General features: G+C 45.1%; 1 protein-coding gene across 1 annotated transcript in view; it reads right to left on the reverse strand.

The window, feature by feature from the left end:
* Nucleotides 1–19,112, reverse strand: part of tnfrsf21 (tumor necrosis factor receptor superfamily, member 21) — a 62,129-nt gene continuing 43,017 nt past the window's right edge. Inside the window, exons 5-6 of the mRNA XM_083790844.1 lie at nucleotides 8,007–8,280; nucleotides 1–3,537 (exon numbers count right to left, since the gene is read on the reverse strand). Of these exons, the coding sequence (XP_083646970.1) occupies nucleotides 3,308–3,537; nucleotides 8,007–8,280 (504 nt within the window). The 3' untranslated portion in view covers nucleotides 1–3,307. The remainder of the gene's footprint in view (nucleotides 3,538–8,006; nucleotides 8,281–19,112) is intronic.

Consider the following 19,112-nt stretch of genomic DNA (forward strand, 5'->3'; position numbering starts at 1 on the left):
TTATGACAAACGTGTTGAGCTTTAATTTTTTTTTTAAGAGGTTACATAGTAGTAAACATACTGGTTACACGTGTGAAGTTCAATGAAAACCGCCACTGGGCGGAGCGCATGTGCATTTCAAACCTCACCCCTGTCCTCTTAGAATCATATATATATATAGAAAATATATAGTTCCCCATATCCTGCACTTGGAGTGTCTCCATAGAAACATGGAGAGAGCTAGCTCATCAATCTTCATCAACAACACCAAAATGACAATTATCATTTTATTATCCCACATCATTTCTGCTGTGTTTGCAGCAGTGCAATCAAATCTTCACTCGTCACTCATTCAATCAGGGGACGAGTGATTCCTCCCAAGTATCCCAGGCCAATCGGTGAGTTGGTAAGCTTGGCTTGGTGAGAAAAGACGGTTCCATAGTTCTGTCTGCTCTCGCGTGGTATAGTTCAATGCCAACATGCTTCAGAGCAAAATCATCTTTGAAGTTGTTTATTTTCTTTCTTTCTTTTTTGGTGGTGTCCTGTGTAGTAGTGGTTGTGTTTTCTATTTTTGTGTTTCCTTCTTGTTCTGATTATAATTTTTTTAAGAATGTGGAAATCGGAAGCAAATATTGAGAGTACATTTACATTTACTGTTTTGTTTGAATCAAGTACCACAAATAGACAGATTTCAAGTAGAGTAATGGTATGGAGTATGCATATCTTACATCCCTGGTAAGGCCTTTTTTTTCTCCTTTATTTTCTTAAAATCACACCAAGCAGGGAAAAGAAAAGTTTGAATGCCCGTGAAAACATACCGTAGATTGCTGTAATAAGGAAATAAAAACACAAAAAAAGATACCATAAATGACAACAATATTAAAATAAAATGTAGAAAAAGACCTACAACAAATTGAAAAGTTAGTTAACAGCATTTAAAGGTATTAGAAACAAAGTCAATGAAGTGGCAGAGGATGAGAAAAGGTCATACTCATCCTTCTCCAACAAAAGGAAAAAAAAAAGAATTTAGTGCATCAATATTGTTACACATATTAGTATCACATTGAGCATGTATACTGACATACACCTGCATGAAATCACAAGCCTCTCTCTCTCTCTCCTTGACACTCTCTGTGTCTAAATAAGAATAAAAAAAACACACAGACATGAAGCATCATAATGTATCAAGAACACTTTTTCAACGCTACATTGTTGAGGCGAGGCGCTAGCAGTGAGTCTTTACTTAGTGTGCGTACTGGTAACAGTATGTGTGGTACACCCCCGTACAATCCTGAGTGTTCATTCAACTCCAGAGTATACAAACGGACCCGCGGTTACATTTTGTACACTCTCGGGAGTTACAAATGGATAGATTACCACTGAGGATTCTACTGTGTGCTGTCCACATGAGTTCCGTCAGTGTTAAAACCAGCCAAAGCCACGTATCTAAACATCCCTTTTTTATTTTTAGATATATAGCTTTGGCTCCAAAGAAACAGGCCGTCAGGGAAAAGAACATTCCGACCCGTCCTGTAAATTGTATCAGAGTTCAAGACAACGCCATATATCCAAGATTATTCCAATCTGAATGGAATATTCAGATATCAGAAATGTAATCTAATATTGCAGTAGATGTATGACTTCGTTGCCGAGTAGAGCATTGCACCCCTGTCAGTCTGCTATCGTTTGTGGCATTTAAACAAAATCTCTCAGAGCGATACATCATAATATTAATAATATATTTCAAAATTAGATGAATCGATATCCATCTAATATTTAAATACCATACCATTATGCATATTGTTCGACATTAATACCGAAACGAATACTCAATGTTAATATTGAATATTAATTAAATTAATATATTAATTGATATTCAACATTGATGTGATATTCAGGATACGGTGCGGTTTGTTTGCAGGGAGGCAGGTCAGACCGGTGGTTCTCAACTCACTGGGCTGATTCACACCTGGCACACCTGGTGAATTTCGATTAACCCATCTAGTAGAGCAGAGAAGGAAACAAGCATGTATGACTGGAGTTGAGAACCACTGCCCCCTGCTGGTTTGGCAGAGTGGTTACAAGCTATGGAGCAAAGAGACTGATGTAAGCAGCAAAGATACAGAAGAGTGAGTGGAGGGGTTGTTGGGTTGGTAAATAGCCATTTTACAACATCAGGCACATGACGAAATGTTACAGTATGATTGAAAAATCATACTGTCATGGTGGAGGTATCGAGAGTAGGGGGGACTCAGTGCCCACCGCTTGGACGGCGCTGAGTCGATTGAAGGTAAGGAAAAGGAAAGGTACTATGTTTACCCAGGGTAACTGGACTAAGCTCAAGAACTTGTTTACAGCCAGGCCCTGCTCATAGAACATTTCATGGTAGGGGTTCAATGCCTTGTCCAAGGGCACTTCAGCGGTGGTAATTTTAATGTGCCGGTCCGGGGATAGGAACTAGCGACCTTCCGATATCAAGACCGCTCCGCAAACCGTTCGGCCACCGCTGCCCAAAGGTGACTTCGCAGCGCTCGGCACGGAGACACACTCCCTTTAGCTCGCTCAATCTGACTGGTTTTCCAATCGTACTGTGACATATACACACTATATATAATTATATATATATATATCATTTATATGGCGTGAACTTAGTTGAGGTGTATTTGATTCATCTTCCAAGAATGTGCAAGAATAGTGTTGATACCTACAGTATACCCAGTCTTTTACTAACAAAATAGCAACAATTTAGAGGGTGCTAGCGCATGTGTGTGTGTGTGTGTGTGTGTGTGTGTGTGTGTGTGTGTGTGTGTGTGTGTGTGTGTGTGTGTGCAATGGAAATTAGCTGAATGAACATCCCCCCAAATGGATGCAGAGCCATTTGAAATGAGACCCTTAGAAATTGCACAATGAACCTCATCTACATTGCCTTTAAAATGTACCCAGCCGGGGCACCCAGGCCTCATGTAGAGAACTGAAGAGCTGAAAGAGTGATATTGGATATCCAGAAGGCAATGTGATAGGGATATGGGATGGTAAAGAGGACTGAGGTGTCAGGTTGGTCAGCCTGGTCAGCCTACGAGGGTGGTGGGAGGAAATAACGTTCAGCCCCACCGAGATTCATTTGGTCTTCCTTAGACAAAGGATGGGGGGGGGGGGGGGTGATTCTTTTGACCAAAAGGAAAACAGAAGGACAGAAATATCAATTGGAGAATGAGACATCTCTTGGTCTTTTGATCCCAGAATGTTTTGCGGATTATGCAAGAAGCAGCCCATCTTTAAATCGACATGACTCTTTCGACATGACTCTTTCCTCCTCACCCACCACCAACTATAACAGGTCGGGGAGGTGACAGTAGACGGAGTCGAGCAGGGTCTGGCTGGCCTCCTGGCTCTTCACGCCGGCGATCTCAAACAGGCGGTCCAGCTTGTCCTCGGCGGCGGGGATCTCCTCGATGCTGCGCAGCTCGTCGGGGTTCAGGATGTGCAGCATGTCGTCGAAGATGGGCTGCAGGTCGCAGGGGTCCAGGCGCACCTGCCTCAGCACTGTGTCCTTTTTCTCTGCAGGGTGGGGGGGGGGGGGGGGGGGGGGGGGAGGGACGATGATGCTTTAAATCAGTGGTGCTCAACCTGTGGTCACCAGTGCACGGTCCCTTATAGATATTTAACTCTTGGGTGTAAACAACCATTACAAACCATTACCAATCTGCATTACTTCATTTACAAGAAGTCTACAAAAGTAGAGAATGGAGAAGTACTGTTATTTTGATCAACGTTTGTCTGTTATGTCTCCTACTACAGTACCAACATCAATAGAGGGCATGCGCATGCATAAAGTGAATGGCAGATCGAGTGGCAAAGTTAATTTAATGTGTTTAAAGTTGTTCAATGCGATGAGAGGACTTTTCTGTTTGTATGTTGGGCTGTCGAGGCCAGAAAGTAGACTTTTGCCACACAGTAGGCATTCCTGCATAACGTCCGGGTATGATGATGATGTCACATGCATACCCTCTATACAACTTCTTCAAATGGTGGTCCGTGGCTCAAATGCCGAATAATTAATGAACCTTAACACTTAAGTGTTGAAAGCTACTTCTTTAAAGAGATGTCTTTCATGTTCCTCTCATGCTACTAAAGGTGTGACTCAACGTGCTTCCAGAAGGGGGCGCTAAACACACACCTTATACATAGGAAACACTGCCTAGCATGTCCAATCATCATGTGTCATTGGAGGGCTGAGGGGAAGGCTTGCATTTCTGGTTAACACAACACGAGGTCACTAATTAACACACCTTCATCCAGGGACGGGCACGTAAATAATTAAGTGTAGTGTTGTGTTTTCCTGGAATGAAAGCGTGTACCGACTGTACTCTCTTGATCCTACACGGCATATCAGCGCAGCTGTACTGTGTTGTAAATGTAACTCTGTTGTTACAAATCCCTAATATCTTGTTATAAACATACTGTATCTACACAAGCCTCTCTATAAGTCTCAGCAGGGGCCTTGGAGTGCAGGCGATTTTAAAATGGAGGATTATATAAACTTCTGGCATGTTCTGAATCAAAGTCACTGCAAATGGCTTCTTTCAAGGCTGTCTGTCAGGTCTTCGATGCCAGGAGGCCCCTGGTAAATGTGGCGAGTGTTTAGGGGGAGTGGACGGGTGTGCTTGTCCTTGTTGGTTTTGACTTAAAGGAGTGACAAATATATAGACTTTTAGTTATACTTGAGGTGTTGTACGTCATATATTGTCATTTACAGATCACAGATAGCCGTTATTGCAGGCACTGTCCATCTGCTCGACAACAGGTCTATAACACACACATGGATGGGCCATGTTTGTCTGCCAAGCAGGGCCCAGCTGTTTGTCTACCAAGCAGGGCCCAGCTGTTTGTCTGCCAAGCAGGGCCCAGCTGTTTGTCTGCCAAGCAGGGCCCAGCTGTTTGTCTGCCAAGCAGGGCCCAGCTGTTTGTCTGCCAAGCAGGGCCCAGCTGTTTGTCTGCCAAGCTGGGCCCAATGTTAATGCAACAGCAGCGAATGCTGCTCTCACTTACATTATTTCACTTGCTCAATTTAATTATACCATGAAAGCTATCAAAGAATCAATAAGATTATTGCCTCACTCACTATACAGTATGCTTGCCCTGGGTGAGGGGAGTGATAAAAGGACAAAGAGAGTGATAACGGATATCAAACTTGGGCTAATAGTTACGGCAGTATCAGTCAACGTTAGCTGCTATAACGTGGCAAAGTGCGCTGAACTGTCACCCAGAGTGACCTCACTGCGGAAACCGGAAGGAACTCAACATATCGAACATGGCTGCGACAGTTACTGCCTTGTTCAAACTTTGAATGTTTTCTCTTGTGTCGTTTTGACTAAATAAGGCAATGGGTATGTGATAGATAAATAAATGACCATCCAGGCATTCAACATACCGTAGCCGTCGGTAGTCGGTACCGACCTCAGTTGCGTAACAATGAGTACCCAGGTGATATATTATGCTACACTATCATAATATGCTATAGCACTGTTCGGTCCGGGACCCACTAGGGGCCCAAATGGACCCTTAACCCATTCTGACCTGAGATCAGATTCTAAAAATGTCTTCTACATCCTGACAGTTTTCCATTCTGACCTGAGATCAGATTCTAAAAATGTCTTCTATGTCAGTCTCTCTTTGATTTAAAAAAAATAGCAGACCTACAAGCTCGTAGCGCGCCACTCGGTGGCGCGCTATGAGCTTTTAGATCTGCTATTTTTCAATAGCTAAAGCACGACATGATGCTAAGGATCTATAACTCTGAGAGTGTACAAATGGAACGAACCCATTGTACACTCTCAGTTAAATGAACACTGTGGATGTTTTTGTAGTTTGGGGTCGGCTGAATGAGCAGAATGATACATTGTACAGTGACTCTTACAGTATGATCTGTTTGTGTAGGATAATAGCAAAGACAATCCCTCGCTAAATCACTGTTTACGTGTTGACCTTGTGCATTGTTGTGCACAATGTGCACAAGGAAATGGAGTAAAATCTGCCTCATCTGCTGGGCACTTTAGCGCCTTTAGTGTTAAATTAACCAGATTATTTTTGTTGATTGGGGTCCCAGTGATAACCCATTGTAAACTCTACAGAGTTACAGTCCAACAATGACAATGCAAGCAGTGTCCTATCCCACTTTTTTTTTTTTTTTTTTTTAATAATTTTTATCCCAATATTTTGCAACCCATTTTTTTCAGTGTCAATTACCTAATGCAGGGGTTTTCAACTGGTTTTGACCCAGGGACCACCATTCTGACTAGCAGCAGCCTGGGGACCACCACTGTTGTGTCGGGTGGGTTCATCGTAGATCTACGATGGACCCACCCGACACAATAGTGGTGGGGCATTCATGCACCATGGGTTAAGATTGTTTTTGTTTTCTTCTTACTTGTTACTCACTAATCACACTATCACAGGCTACATTCATGAGCTGGACAAAATAAACTATGTTTCAAAGTATTTTATTATCAAAAGTTTTACTAAAGTGTGTTTTACTTGTACTAAGCAGGACTCAAAATAAGTCTCAAAATAATAATCCATTTCAGTTAATCACCCAAACACTGAAGACACATGCACACGAGCATTTGACAGTCACAGTACACACACACACACACACACACACACACACACACACACACACACACACACACACACACACACACACACACACACACACACACAGAATATATATTTTTATCTTATTCTATTTTAATAATCTTCTCTTTATTTTAACCAACCTACAACCTGCACTACATTTTACTAGGGCCTTATACAGTAACAGTAGCCTACCTTTCTAACATACAGAGGGAACTGTTCATTGTGTACCGTCACTTTAAAAGCGTAATGTATACATCATCGTACGACGGTGTCACGCACCAAAAATAGCCAATCTACAAGCTCACACGGGGGCTCCACCAGGCGCGTTGTGCCTCCGTCGTGTGCGTCAAAAAACGAACCGGCCAACCGGGGCAATTTTAATGCAGTCACACAACGCAACGTGGGCAGTGCCAGTGGAGCCACCCTTCATTGATTAAAATAGGAACATTCCCTGACGGAGACGCGACGCTGACGGGCCCGGTGGAGCCCGCACCTGGTTGCATCGCGTTGTGAGCTTGTAGCTCTGCTTTTTCGGCAACGATAGACTGAGAAGTTGCACATTGAATAGTGAATACGTCACGTATTATATATTCAATCGATCCGCGGCAGATATTATAACTCTATGGCAGGGAGATTTGACTTTCCCAAACGTATTATTATGAATTTAATGAATAATTTATGGTACCGTCTTACCGTGCTTGCCTTGGGCAGCAAGCACGGTAAGCATGCATGCGTTGGGTGGAAGAGCAGGATGGTTGTTCCGCTGGCAGCTGATGACTCCGTCAGCTTTTCTTTTGGTTTATTTGACTTTTTGAAATGTTAGATTCGACTTAAGTTATTATTATTATTATTTACAAACAAGTAAAAAGTTAAAAGAGTGCAAATAAGTTTTATATTATATATTAGAAAGGTAAAAAAAAAGTAAAGAAAAAAAAGGCAAAAATATAACTTTTCTGAATGCCTGGCTGCGGACCACCAGCAGTACCTCCGCGGACCACCAGGGGGCCGCGGACCACCGGTTGAAAACCCCTGACCTAATGTAATCCTGGGCGCTACACTTCCTCTGCCAACCTGGGGGGCAGCGGACTGACCTCATGCTTCCTTCTATGCATGAGGAGTCCAAGCTGCTTATTTTCATCTGACAGGGGGGGGGGGGGATTTCCCCGGCCGGACATGGAAGGAACACTTTATTATGACTAGTTCCGTTCCTATCCTTGGAAGGAACATGGGAGGAACACGTTATTTCCGACCAGTTCCGTTCCCATCCATGGGAGGAACACGTTATTCCGACCAGTTCCGTTCCCATCCATGGAAGGAACACGTTATTCCGACCAGTTCCGTTCCCATCCATGGAAGGAACACGTTATTCCGACCAGTTCCGTTCCGCTCACCTTTGGTAATGAAGGAGCCAGTCCGGCTGAGGGCGGAGTCTTTGCTGGAGGTGGAGTCGCAGCGCAGCAGCGGCTCTGATTCGTCGGGGAAGAAGCACTTGGAGCGGTCTACCGGCGACTGCTCCACGGCAACGCCGACGGCCGCGCCCGCCACGCTGCTCCCGCGGCTGCTGTTGCTGCAGCCGCCGCTGCTTCCTGGAGACTCCAGAGGCTTGTGGATGGGACTGAGGCTCTGGCTTACATTCACTGAGGTCGACAGCTGGTTAATGTCAAACTGCAGATGAGAGGGAGAGACGGAAGGAAGGAGACAGAGAGAGAGAGAGCGAGAGAGAGATTGAATACTTTATTAACAGTTTGCAAAAAAGGCAAGGTGGCACAGATTTATATATAAAGAGAGAAAGAGAGAGAGGGAGAACAGACTCGAAGAGAGAGAGAGAGGGAGAGAGAGAGAGAGAGAGAGAGAGAGAGAGAGAGAGAGAGGAGATGGAGAGTAGTGGGGTTGATACAAATGGAGAGAAATAACAGCAAAGATGGAGGGAGCAGAGGCCAGCTAGACGGAGAAGACAGCAAGTGGAGGGAGAGATGGAGGGAGCGAGGAAAGGGCGGCAAAATGGGAAGAACAGACAGGGGGGAGGGTATGGGGTTTAGTTTAGGGAACGAGGGAGGAGAGAGAGGAAGAGGGTGGAGAGGGGAGGGTATGGGGTTTAGTTTAGGGAACGAGGGAAGAGGGTGGAGAGGGGAGGTGAGGAGAGAGAACGGATCGAGACAAACGTCATTGTGAGGAAACAATGGCTGAGTATGCAGTGTTCTGTCTGCTAGCTGGAGAACATACTGATCCTGAGCGTGTGCATGCGCGTGCGCACGACTGTGCAGTGTGCACGTCAATATGTGGGTTGGATGGCTCAGTTCTGCTCCAACCTCTGTACTAAACCGCACGCAAGTACACGCACACGCACACACACACACACACACACACACACACACACACACACACACACACACACACACACACACACACACACACACATTTACATAAGTACACACGCTCTCTTTCACAAATTCTACCTCTAACCCACTAATAGTCAGAGACTCTTTCACATAAACACCCACACACATGAAACACAGAATCTTTGTCTTTTTCTCTCACACACACACACACACACACACACACACACACACACACACACACGCACACACACGCACACACACGCACACGCACAGTAGGTGTGTGACAGAGTTTGCCGAGATGCGAGTCACACTGGGCCCTGGTATCTATTTAATGGTATTTACTGGTATGCACTCACATTAGACGGTCATTCAAAACCACAACATTATACTGGTCTGAGTAAGAGAGGATATAGTATACACATACACTGCATATGTCATTCTCTCCAATATGTCTTTCTCTATAGTACTCAACTGTATCCGTCTTTCTCATCTCTCTTTCCTTCAGATACTGTGTCTTTGTCTCACGGTATCTGTCTTTCTCTCAGATATCTTTCTCTCACAGTGTCTGTCTTTCTCTTATGTCTGTACGCCTCTCATTTCTTTGTCTCTCTTTCCATCTCTTCCATATTTGTTTGATTAATGGTTGTGTACCATCATTCTTCTTCCCACTCTCCCATGCTTTTCCTTCCATCTCTCTCTCTAGCTTCTGGTTTATTTCATCCTTTCTTTCTGTCTCTCTCATCTTTTCATCCTCAATTCTCGTACCCCCACCCCTTGCGGTTTCTGAACCAGTCCTAACTGGTCCTAACTGGTTTGTATACACTGTACACTTTTTTGTTTTTGTTTTTGCCCTTTCATTTGCCAGTGTGCGTCAATCTCGTGCTTAAAGACGGGTCACAGCGCCAGAGAGGTCATCGCAGGGAAGCCTCGACCCAGACCTGCAGCAAGAGATGTTCAATGACTGACAGTGACAATCCATTGTCATTAGCCTGATTTGATTAGCTGGGACATGATGTGGAAAATCGGTTATATGGATCTCTGCCCATTGTGCCCAATGTCAGGCCAAACTGGATCTCTGCCCATTGTGCCCAATGTCAGGCCAAACTGGTAGCTATGTGGGTTGGAAGCCTCTGCCAGCATACTCTCTCTCATTCATTGTCTTCATTCATTCCTTTCTTATCTCTCTATACTTCTTTTCAATCTGTCTCTCTTTCCGTCTCTCGCACGAGGCACTCCTGCGTGGCAGACAAACATTTACACACAAACTTAGTCGCAGCAGATGTGGACACAAAAACAGCACAGAACCCATGAGGGAGAACAACAAGATATACATATTAGCAGCACTCAGGGGACAGCAAGGTGTCCCTCAGGGGACAGCAAGGTGTCCCCAAGGCACGCTAGATTCATAATGACCTCACAAGATCTCTCATTTCACCCAAGAAGGTGCATTATGATCATCATTCTATAAAGCCATCAAATCTCTGTGAGCAGAATCTCTGTCCGGGGCATAACTCGGGGAATGGGCCCACATTTGGGGTGTAAGTGAGCTTCAGATGGGGGGGGGGGGCTCTCAACTAAAGGGAATGCAGAGGATAATATTCAACATTATGCAATACTGTCGCTGTACCGCACTAGTGTTGTGATGAAAAGACAGCTGAGCCAGAAGGCAACGCTCTCAGTCTACCGAGCAATCTTCATTCCCACTCTCACCTGTGGTCATTATATTATTATTGTGTGTCATGACCGAGAGAATACGGTTGCGGTGCGGATACAAGCGGCTGGCCTCTCCCTTAGAGAAGTGCAGTCACCCGCGAGAGAATCAGAGTAGAAGTGCTGCTCCTTCACCTAGGGAGGCCCTCACTTCTCACAGGGAGGAGACCCTGTGGCAGACCAAGGACCAGATGGGGGGATACACCTCCACACCCCGTGATAAAACCAAGGACCAGATGGGGGGAATACATCTCCAGGGAGAAGACCCTGTGACAGACCAAGGACCAGATGGGGGGGGAATACATCTCCACACTTGGCTTGGAACACCTCAGGATTCCCCAGGAAGGAAGTGGCTATAGTGTTGCTCAGGAAAGGAATGTTTGGAGTTCTCTGCTGAAACTGACTCTGTATCAGTGACTCCGGATAAGCGGTTGAAGATGAATGGATGGACTGTCTATAATATACTGTACTATATAAATTACCTAGAATTTATTTGCCTTGGATGAGGGAAGTGATAATTGTTTTCAACCCTACAATTTAAATAATTAAACCTAGGCCTACACATACATAACACAGTACAGTACAGTCCGAAACGGACTGTACTGTACTGTCACTGTACTGACCCACAGGAACGCACCCAGGGTGCCGGCCCAATTCCGGCGAGCTGTACTGTACTGTCACTGTACTGTACTGGCACACCTGAAATCACCATATATACAGTTAATGTGTGTGTGTGTGTGTGTGTGTGTGTGTGTGTGTGTGTGTGTGTGTGTGTGTGTGTGTGTGTGTGTTAGGTTGCGCACAGGTGGTGAAAAACAACCATGCTGTTTTCGTGCTCAGACGCACCCAGCCACCCACCCACACACACACATAGCTCCGTAAGGGAGTGGTTGCATTACTCAAAAATAAAATAAACAGGCACTGCATATGTTTGGTTATATACTGCATTTCTGTCCTACGATTATCATACTGTTCTGACCTAGCCCTGGAAACAGACAAATCCATTTAGTTGACTAAACAATTATAAAGATTCTGTCTATTTGGCTTTGTTCTGCCATTATTAGACAGCATACAGTAGTCTGACAGGAAATGGGGAGAGAGAGGGGGATCTGGATTCGAACCCGCGACACGCTGTCAAGCTGCATGAGCGGACACTACCCAACACTACGTCAGCCGTCCGAGCCAGACTAAACAAATATACAGAACAGTCATTTATAATTATATTATTATAGAGTTCTTATAAAGAGATACACGTATGATATTGTCATTGTGCTGTATGATACTGTAAAACCACATATGGTGTGATTTCAAAAATATATTGCATTAAGAGATGTGAACCCGGGTTCTCGCCCTCAAAAGGTTTTGGATCAAAAATTTAGAAAAATAAATCTCTCCCAAATGAGGTTTAATTACTCCCAAGATATGGGAGTAATTAAACTAAGAACAACCTGGGAGAGCCACTATTATTGTCAGTCTCCTGCAGAAATACAGTACATTGTTATCTCCAGTGAGTTAACATTAAAATGTGAATTAACCACTTTCATATATATATATATATATATATATATATATATATATATAATATAGTAGATCTACTGCAACAGGGAAACTCTATCTTCTTTTCTGTGATCGTGATTTCTACTTTACGTTGTTCATTTTGTGGAGTTATTGTTACCTCCTCCCACGGAGTCAGATAAGGGTTATGTTTCCACCCCATTACGGTTGTTTGTCTCTAAATATCTGGAGAGCAGATGGCTGTGTTTTCATTCCATTTGGAGGGAAAGATCAGTAGCCTGCCTCAAACAGATTATTGGTTGATAATGTCAAAGGTCAAGGTCACAATCAAGGTCAACATCGAAAACAGACGGGCAGATCATCGTGAAACTTGGAGGGGCTGACCAGGGAGCTGCCTCAAACTGGTGATGAACTTTTGGATCAAAAAGATCAAAGTACACGGTCACAATCAAGGGCTAGTGCAAGATTAAACTAGTAGGAAAGACGGTGAAAGATTTCACGTAAATTGCACGCTGCGTTCATGATTTGAGGCTTTTTGTTCAAAACGGGCCGATCCTGCAAACTTTGAAAGTCAATGTTAGCCAATTAGGATGGAATATGAAATATCGGACAGATCCGGCTTGAAGTTTGAACACATGACTATAGAGATACTGTGCAACAATTTGCGGGATTTTTGGACAGAATCTGGAGGAGTAATATAAAAAAAATGTGTTGTTCAAAAGTCAAAAAGCAATATAACAGGTCGTTCTGGAAATGGAGATTAGTTTACACAGACGGACGGACATATACACGGACGGACACGCGGACACTCACTAACTCACACACACACACACACACACACACACACACACACACACACACACACACATATATATGTATGCCGGGAGACCCGCTCCTATAGACACTCTGCATGTCATGACCCCGCCCCTATAGACACTCTGCATTATGTCATGACCCCGCCCCTATAGATATTATGTCATGACCCCGCCCCTATAGACACTCTGCATTATGTCATGACCGCGCCCCTATAGACACTCTGCATTATGTCATGACCCCACCCATATAGACACTTTGCATTATGTCATGACCCCGCCCCTATAGACACTCTGCATTATGTCATGACCCCGCCCCTATAGACACTCTGCATTATGTCATGACCCCGCCCCTATAGACACTCTGCATTATGTCATGACTCCGCCCCTATAGACACTCTGCATTATGTCATGACCCCGCCCCTATATACACTCTGCATTATGTCATGACCCCGCCCCTATAGACACTCTGCATTATGTCATGACTCCGCCCCTATAGACACTCTGCATTATGTCATGACCCCGCCCCTATATACACTCTGCATTATGTCATGACTCCGCCCCTATAGACACTCTGCATTATGTCATGACCCCGCCCCTATAGACACTCTGCATTATGTCATGACCCCGCCCCTATAGACACTCTGCATTATGTCATGACCCCGCCCCTATAGACACTTTGCATTATGTCATGACCCCGCCCCTATAGACACTCTGCATTATGTCATGACTCCGCCCCTATAGACACTCTGCATTATGTCATGACTCCGCCCCTATATACACTCTGCATTATGTCATGACCACGCCCCTATAGACACTCTGCATTATGTCATGACTCCGCCCCTATATACACTCTGCATTATGTCATGACCCCGCCCCTATAGACACTCTGCATTATGTCATGACCCCGCCCCTATATACACTCTGCATTATGTCATGACCCCGCCCCTATATACACTCTGCATTATGTCATGACCCCACCCATATAGACACTTTGCATTATGTCATGACCCCGCCCCTATAGACACTCTGCATTATGTCATGACCCCGCCCCTATAGACACTCTGCATTATGTCATGACTCCGCCCCTATATACACTCTGCATTATGTCATGACCCCACCCATATAGACACTTTGCATTATGTCATGACCACGCCCCTATAGACACTCTGCATTATGTCATGACCCCGCCCCTATAGACACTCTGCATTATGTCATGACCCCACCCCTATAGACACTCTGCATTATGTCATGACCCCGCCCCTATAGACACTCTGCATTATGTCATGACTCCGCCCCTATAGACACTCTGCATTATGTCATGACCCCGCCCCTATAGACACTTTGCATTATGTCATGACCCCGCCCCTATAGACACTCTGCATTATGTCATGACTCCGCCCCTATATACACTCTGCATTATGTCATGACCACGCCCCTATAGACACTCTGCATTATGTCATGACTCCGCCCCTATATACACTCTGCATTATGTCATGACCCCGCCCCTATAGACACTCTGCATTATGTCATGACCCCGCCCCTATATACACTCTGCATTATGTCATGACCCCGCCCCTATATACACTCTGCATTATGTCATGACCCCACCCATATAGACACTTTGCATTATGTCATGACCCCGCCCCTATAGACACTCTGCATTATGTCATGACCCCGCCCCTATAGACACTCTGCATTATGTCATGACCCCACCCATATAGACACTTTGCATTATGTCATGACCACGCCCCTATAGACACTCTGCATTATGTCATGACCACGCCCCTATAGACACTCTGCATTATGTCATGACCCCGCCCCTATAGACACTCTGCATTATGTCATGACCCCGCCCCTATAGACACTCTGCATTATGTCATGACTCCGCCCCTATATACACTCTGCATTATGTCATGACCCCACCCATATAGACACTTTGCATTATGTCATGACCACGCCCCTATAGACACTCTGCATTATGTCATGACCACGCCCCTATAGACACTCTGCATTATGTCATGACCCCGCCCCTATAGACACTCTGCATTATGTCATGACCCCGCCCCTATAGACACTCTGCATTATGTCATGACCCCGCCTCCTATATACACTCTGCATTATGTCATGACCCCGCCCCTATAGACACTCTGCATTATGTCATGACCCCGCCCCTATAGACACTCTGCATTATGTCATGACCCCGCCCCTATAGACACTCTGCATTATGTCATGACCCCACCCCTATAGACACTCTGCATTATGTCATGACCCCGCCCCTATAGACACTCTGCATTATGTCATGACCACGCCCCTATAGACACTCTGCATTATGTCATGACCCCGCCCCTATAGACACTCTGCATTATGTCATGACCCCGCCCCTATATACACTCTGCATTATGTCATGACCCCGCCCCTATATACACTCTGCATTATGTCATGACCCCGCCCCTATAGACACTCTGCATTATGTCATGACCCCGCCTCCTATAGACACTCTGCATTATGTCATGACCCCGCCCCTATAGACACTCTGCATTATGTCATGACCCATAGACACTTTGCATTATGTCATGACCCCGCCCCTATAGACATTATGTCATGACCAGGCTATTATCTTCACAGATGAGTGAAGGCTAAGTTCTTGTGTGATTCAGTGTGACAGTGTGGCAACAACATTTGGGAGAATAAAGCCTTCGATTAATTCACACAAACACAAAACAAAACAATACTAAACAAAACAAATCCATTTCTGTTTAACTTTCAACTTCAACTTCCCCCTGGGCCACTCGCCCATATATCCAGTGAAGATTAGAGATATCTCCTCACAAATACAGTAGAGTGAGGGACAGAGAGAGAGAGACAGAGAGAGAGACAGAGAGAGGGACAGAGAGAGAGGGAGTGAGGGAGACAGAGAGAGAGGGAGTGAGGGAGACAGAGAGAGAGGGAGTGAGGGAGACAGAGAGAGAGGGAGTGAGGGAGACAGAGAGAGGGACAGAGAGAGAGAGAGCGGGGGTGAGGGAGACAGAGAGAGGGAGTGAGGGAGACAGAGATAGAGACAGAAAGAGGGACAGAGAGAGAGAGAGAGAGAGACAGAGAGAGGGAGTGAGTTAGACAGAGAGGCGGGGTGGGGGTTGGGGGAGCATCGGTCTCTTCTAAAACATCTTTTAAATTAATCACAGTCAGGCATTTCTCCGAAGAATCGGTCCTTTACCAGGATATTAAAGCATGTGGTTTGCGTTTTAATGATGTCATTATTATTTAATGTTGGAAGGAAAGCAGAGTTGTGCTGCATCATGCATGTCAGTCTTAACGGGACCCGAGTTGTAAACACTCACTTAACAGAGGAAATTGGGTCTCATTGTACATCGCTGTGGCTGTAGCCCTGGGAAGCAAGGACAGCGCTGTCTCTTATCTGAAGTGGGGATTTGTTCGAACTGGCCGACTCACTCCTCTGAGCATCCACAGAAAAACTCTCAGTGTTAAAATATACCCATTCTTATCTCTTGAGAGAGCTAAAATGAAACCAAATGGACTCGCACTTCCTTTGCAACTGGAGAGTTGAAAGGAAATAATGGAGGGAATGAAAAGAGAGATGCTGTCTGACGCCGGGCTTCTGTGTGGCTCTCTTGTTACCGTGTCTCCTGTGAACGAATGCAATTAGACCAATCACAAAGAGCATTTCCTCACAGAATAGATCACTCTTGGCCTTGTGTATTGGTCACGACGAATTGATTCTCGAGGCTTTCATGTGACAGAAAGCAAAACAGTGCTGTTCCGATTATGCCGTCTCTCTATGTGTAATTGTTATCATGTCATTTGGTTCGATCAGGCTGTACACAGTAAAAGCCTCCAGTGTTAATTTGTCTCCGAAGAGCGTCCATTTGGTTCCATTCGTATACACTCTTCCCAGCACACACTAGAAGTTCCAAAAACTGCTAAATCACCCAATCTCAGACAATTTTACACATACTGTAATCGTCTGCACGTACAATATTATATTCTGTGTATTAAAACTGTTAGAGCCTCAGGAATATGTTTCACATTGTGAAAAAGTGTGAAAGTGTAACAAAAAATATGTTAATTACAACTGTATTTAACCAAGCAATTTGATTTCTATTATGTTACGGGTGTCATTTATAGCATACCGGTATACATGTTCAGTGCAGGCAAGTCATGACATTTTAGTTTAGTTGGTATACAAAGCGACGAGCGTGTACACTCTCTGTGTTAAATTAACACTCAAATTGCTGTGGTCCTGTCGACTCCCTCGCTCAGATAAAGCTTTTTTTCAAAGTGCAAAAGCAAGCCAAAGCATGTTTTGAAACATCTGTCAGGAGTTAAAGCTGTTCCTGACATGATACCAGGTTTGAAATGAACTATCCACGATCCCGCCTCAGTGGAAAAAATGCAGTCTCTTTAAACTTAAAGACTTCCAAAGTGAGAATGGTCGGTGCACATGATGGAATGTTGGGAGTGTGTGTGTGTGTGTGTGTGTGTGTGTGTGTGTGTGTGTGTGTGTGTGTGTACAGTTTTGCAGCCGTACTTCACGTACGAGTTGTCGCTATTATGAATGAAAACAAAGATGCGCCACCGGAAGAGGAGAGTTGAAGGAGAGTCAGCAGGCCCATAGATATTTTTTTAAATCACACCTGTGTGAACTGAGTGGTGCAACTCCCCCCCCCCCCCTCTCTCTCTCTCTCTCTCTCTCTCTCTCTCTCTATCTCATTAGCAGGCAACAGTGCAGCACTGTTTCTGGCACAACAGCGCCCCTACTGGTATGCCTTAAAGTCACATACATAGTCACATAGTCAAATAGGTTAACAGTTAACACGGACATTGCTGTTCCTTGGAGTGGTTGCACCACTCAAAAAATAGATGCCTCACTGGCCGCTGCAGTTCATTGAAGCGACGTGTCTCCATTGAAGGTAGGAAGTCAAGCCGAAGTGCCGACGGCCATAGTTAGTTGCTGCGAGAGTGAGGTCTAGCCAACACCAACTCGGGATTCCTGGATCGCTGCCCTCAACAATGTCCTATCCAACATCAGGTTCTGGATCACTGCCCTCCACATCAGGTTCTTGAGCTCTTCAGTGTCGTCAGCCAAGCTGTCGCGCAGCAGCACATCTACATTAGGTGGTACGCTTCTTTCCCCTTCCTGGCTTTGCCCTGGGTTGGCTCCCATAGGGTCAATTTACTTGCCTCAAGTTCTGCGTGCCTGACGCAGTGCCCTGCCAGCCTCATCCTTATCTCTCTCTGACTTTGTCCGTGACCATAGAGCCATAGAGCTTTAACCCATTTTGGGGCGGGAACCCCTTTTGGTGTTCGCATCATGTTATGCTTTAGCTATTGAAAAATAGCAGATCTACAAGCTCATAGCTATGAGCTTGTAGGTCTGTTATTTTTGAAAAATCGAAGAACGACTGACATAGAAACATAGCTTTTTCAGAAAACTGTCAGGATGTAGAAGACATTTTTAGAATCTGATCTCAGGTCAGAATGGGTTAATAGCAATATATTCAACGTTGCCCGGCCATTGTGAGGTCTCGCTGAAGGCACGCTGCGTCGCTGCCCAAGTGAAGTCACTCATGCGACTATACTGTACCTCCATGTCTCTCGCTGTCATTCAAGTGACTACTTTGTTTGTGACCGCCGGTCACAAACAAATGGCATGTCATTGTTGCCTCTGTCATTCCACAGAAAAGGCAGGACATTAAGAGAGAAGGAAAGCAATACTGTGTGTGTGTGTGTGTGTGTGTGTGTGTGTGTGTGTGTGTGTGTGTGTGTGTGTGTGTGTGTGTGTGTGTGTGTGTGTGTGTGTGTGTGTGTGTGTGTGTGTGTGTGTGCGTGCGTGCGTGTGTGTGTGTGTATATACCGATTGAAATGCAGAAGGAATGCTGACCATGTAGACTCACAACGCCAGTCTGCGTTAACTTACATCTAAACTTAACCCTCCCCCTGACCTTAACAAAAATAACTGTGCCTAACCTTGCGGTGAGAAGTACACATTGGGTCTGCATTCCTTCAGCGTCAACGTGCTGTGCTAAAGGTTGTCCTCAACACCAGGCTGCATGTGGGCGCTAAAGGTTGTCCTCAGCACCAGGCTGCATGTGGGCGCTAA

The sequence above is a fragment of the Protomyctophum parallelum genome (genome assembly GCF_964188405.1).
Source record: "Protomyctophum parallelum genome assembly, chromosome: 19".
NCBI lineage: Eukaryota > Metazoa > Chordata > Actinopteri > Myctophiformes > Myctophidae > Protomyctophum > Protomyctophum parallelum.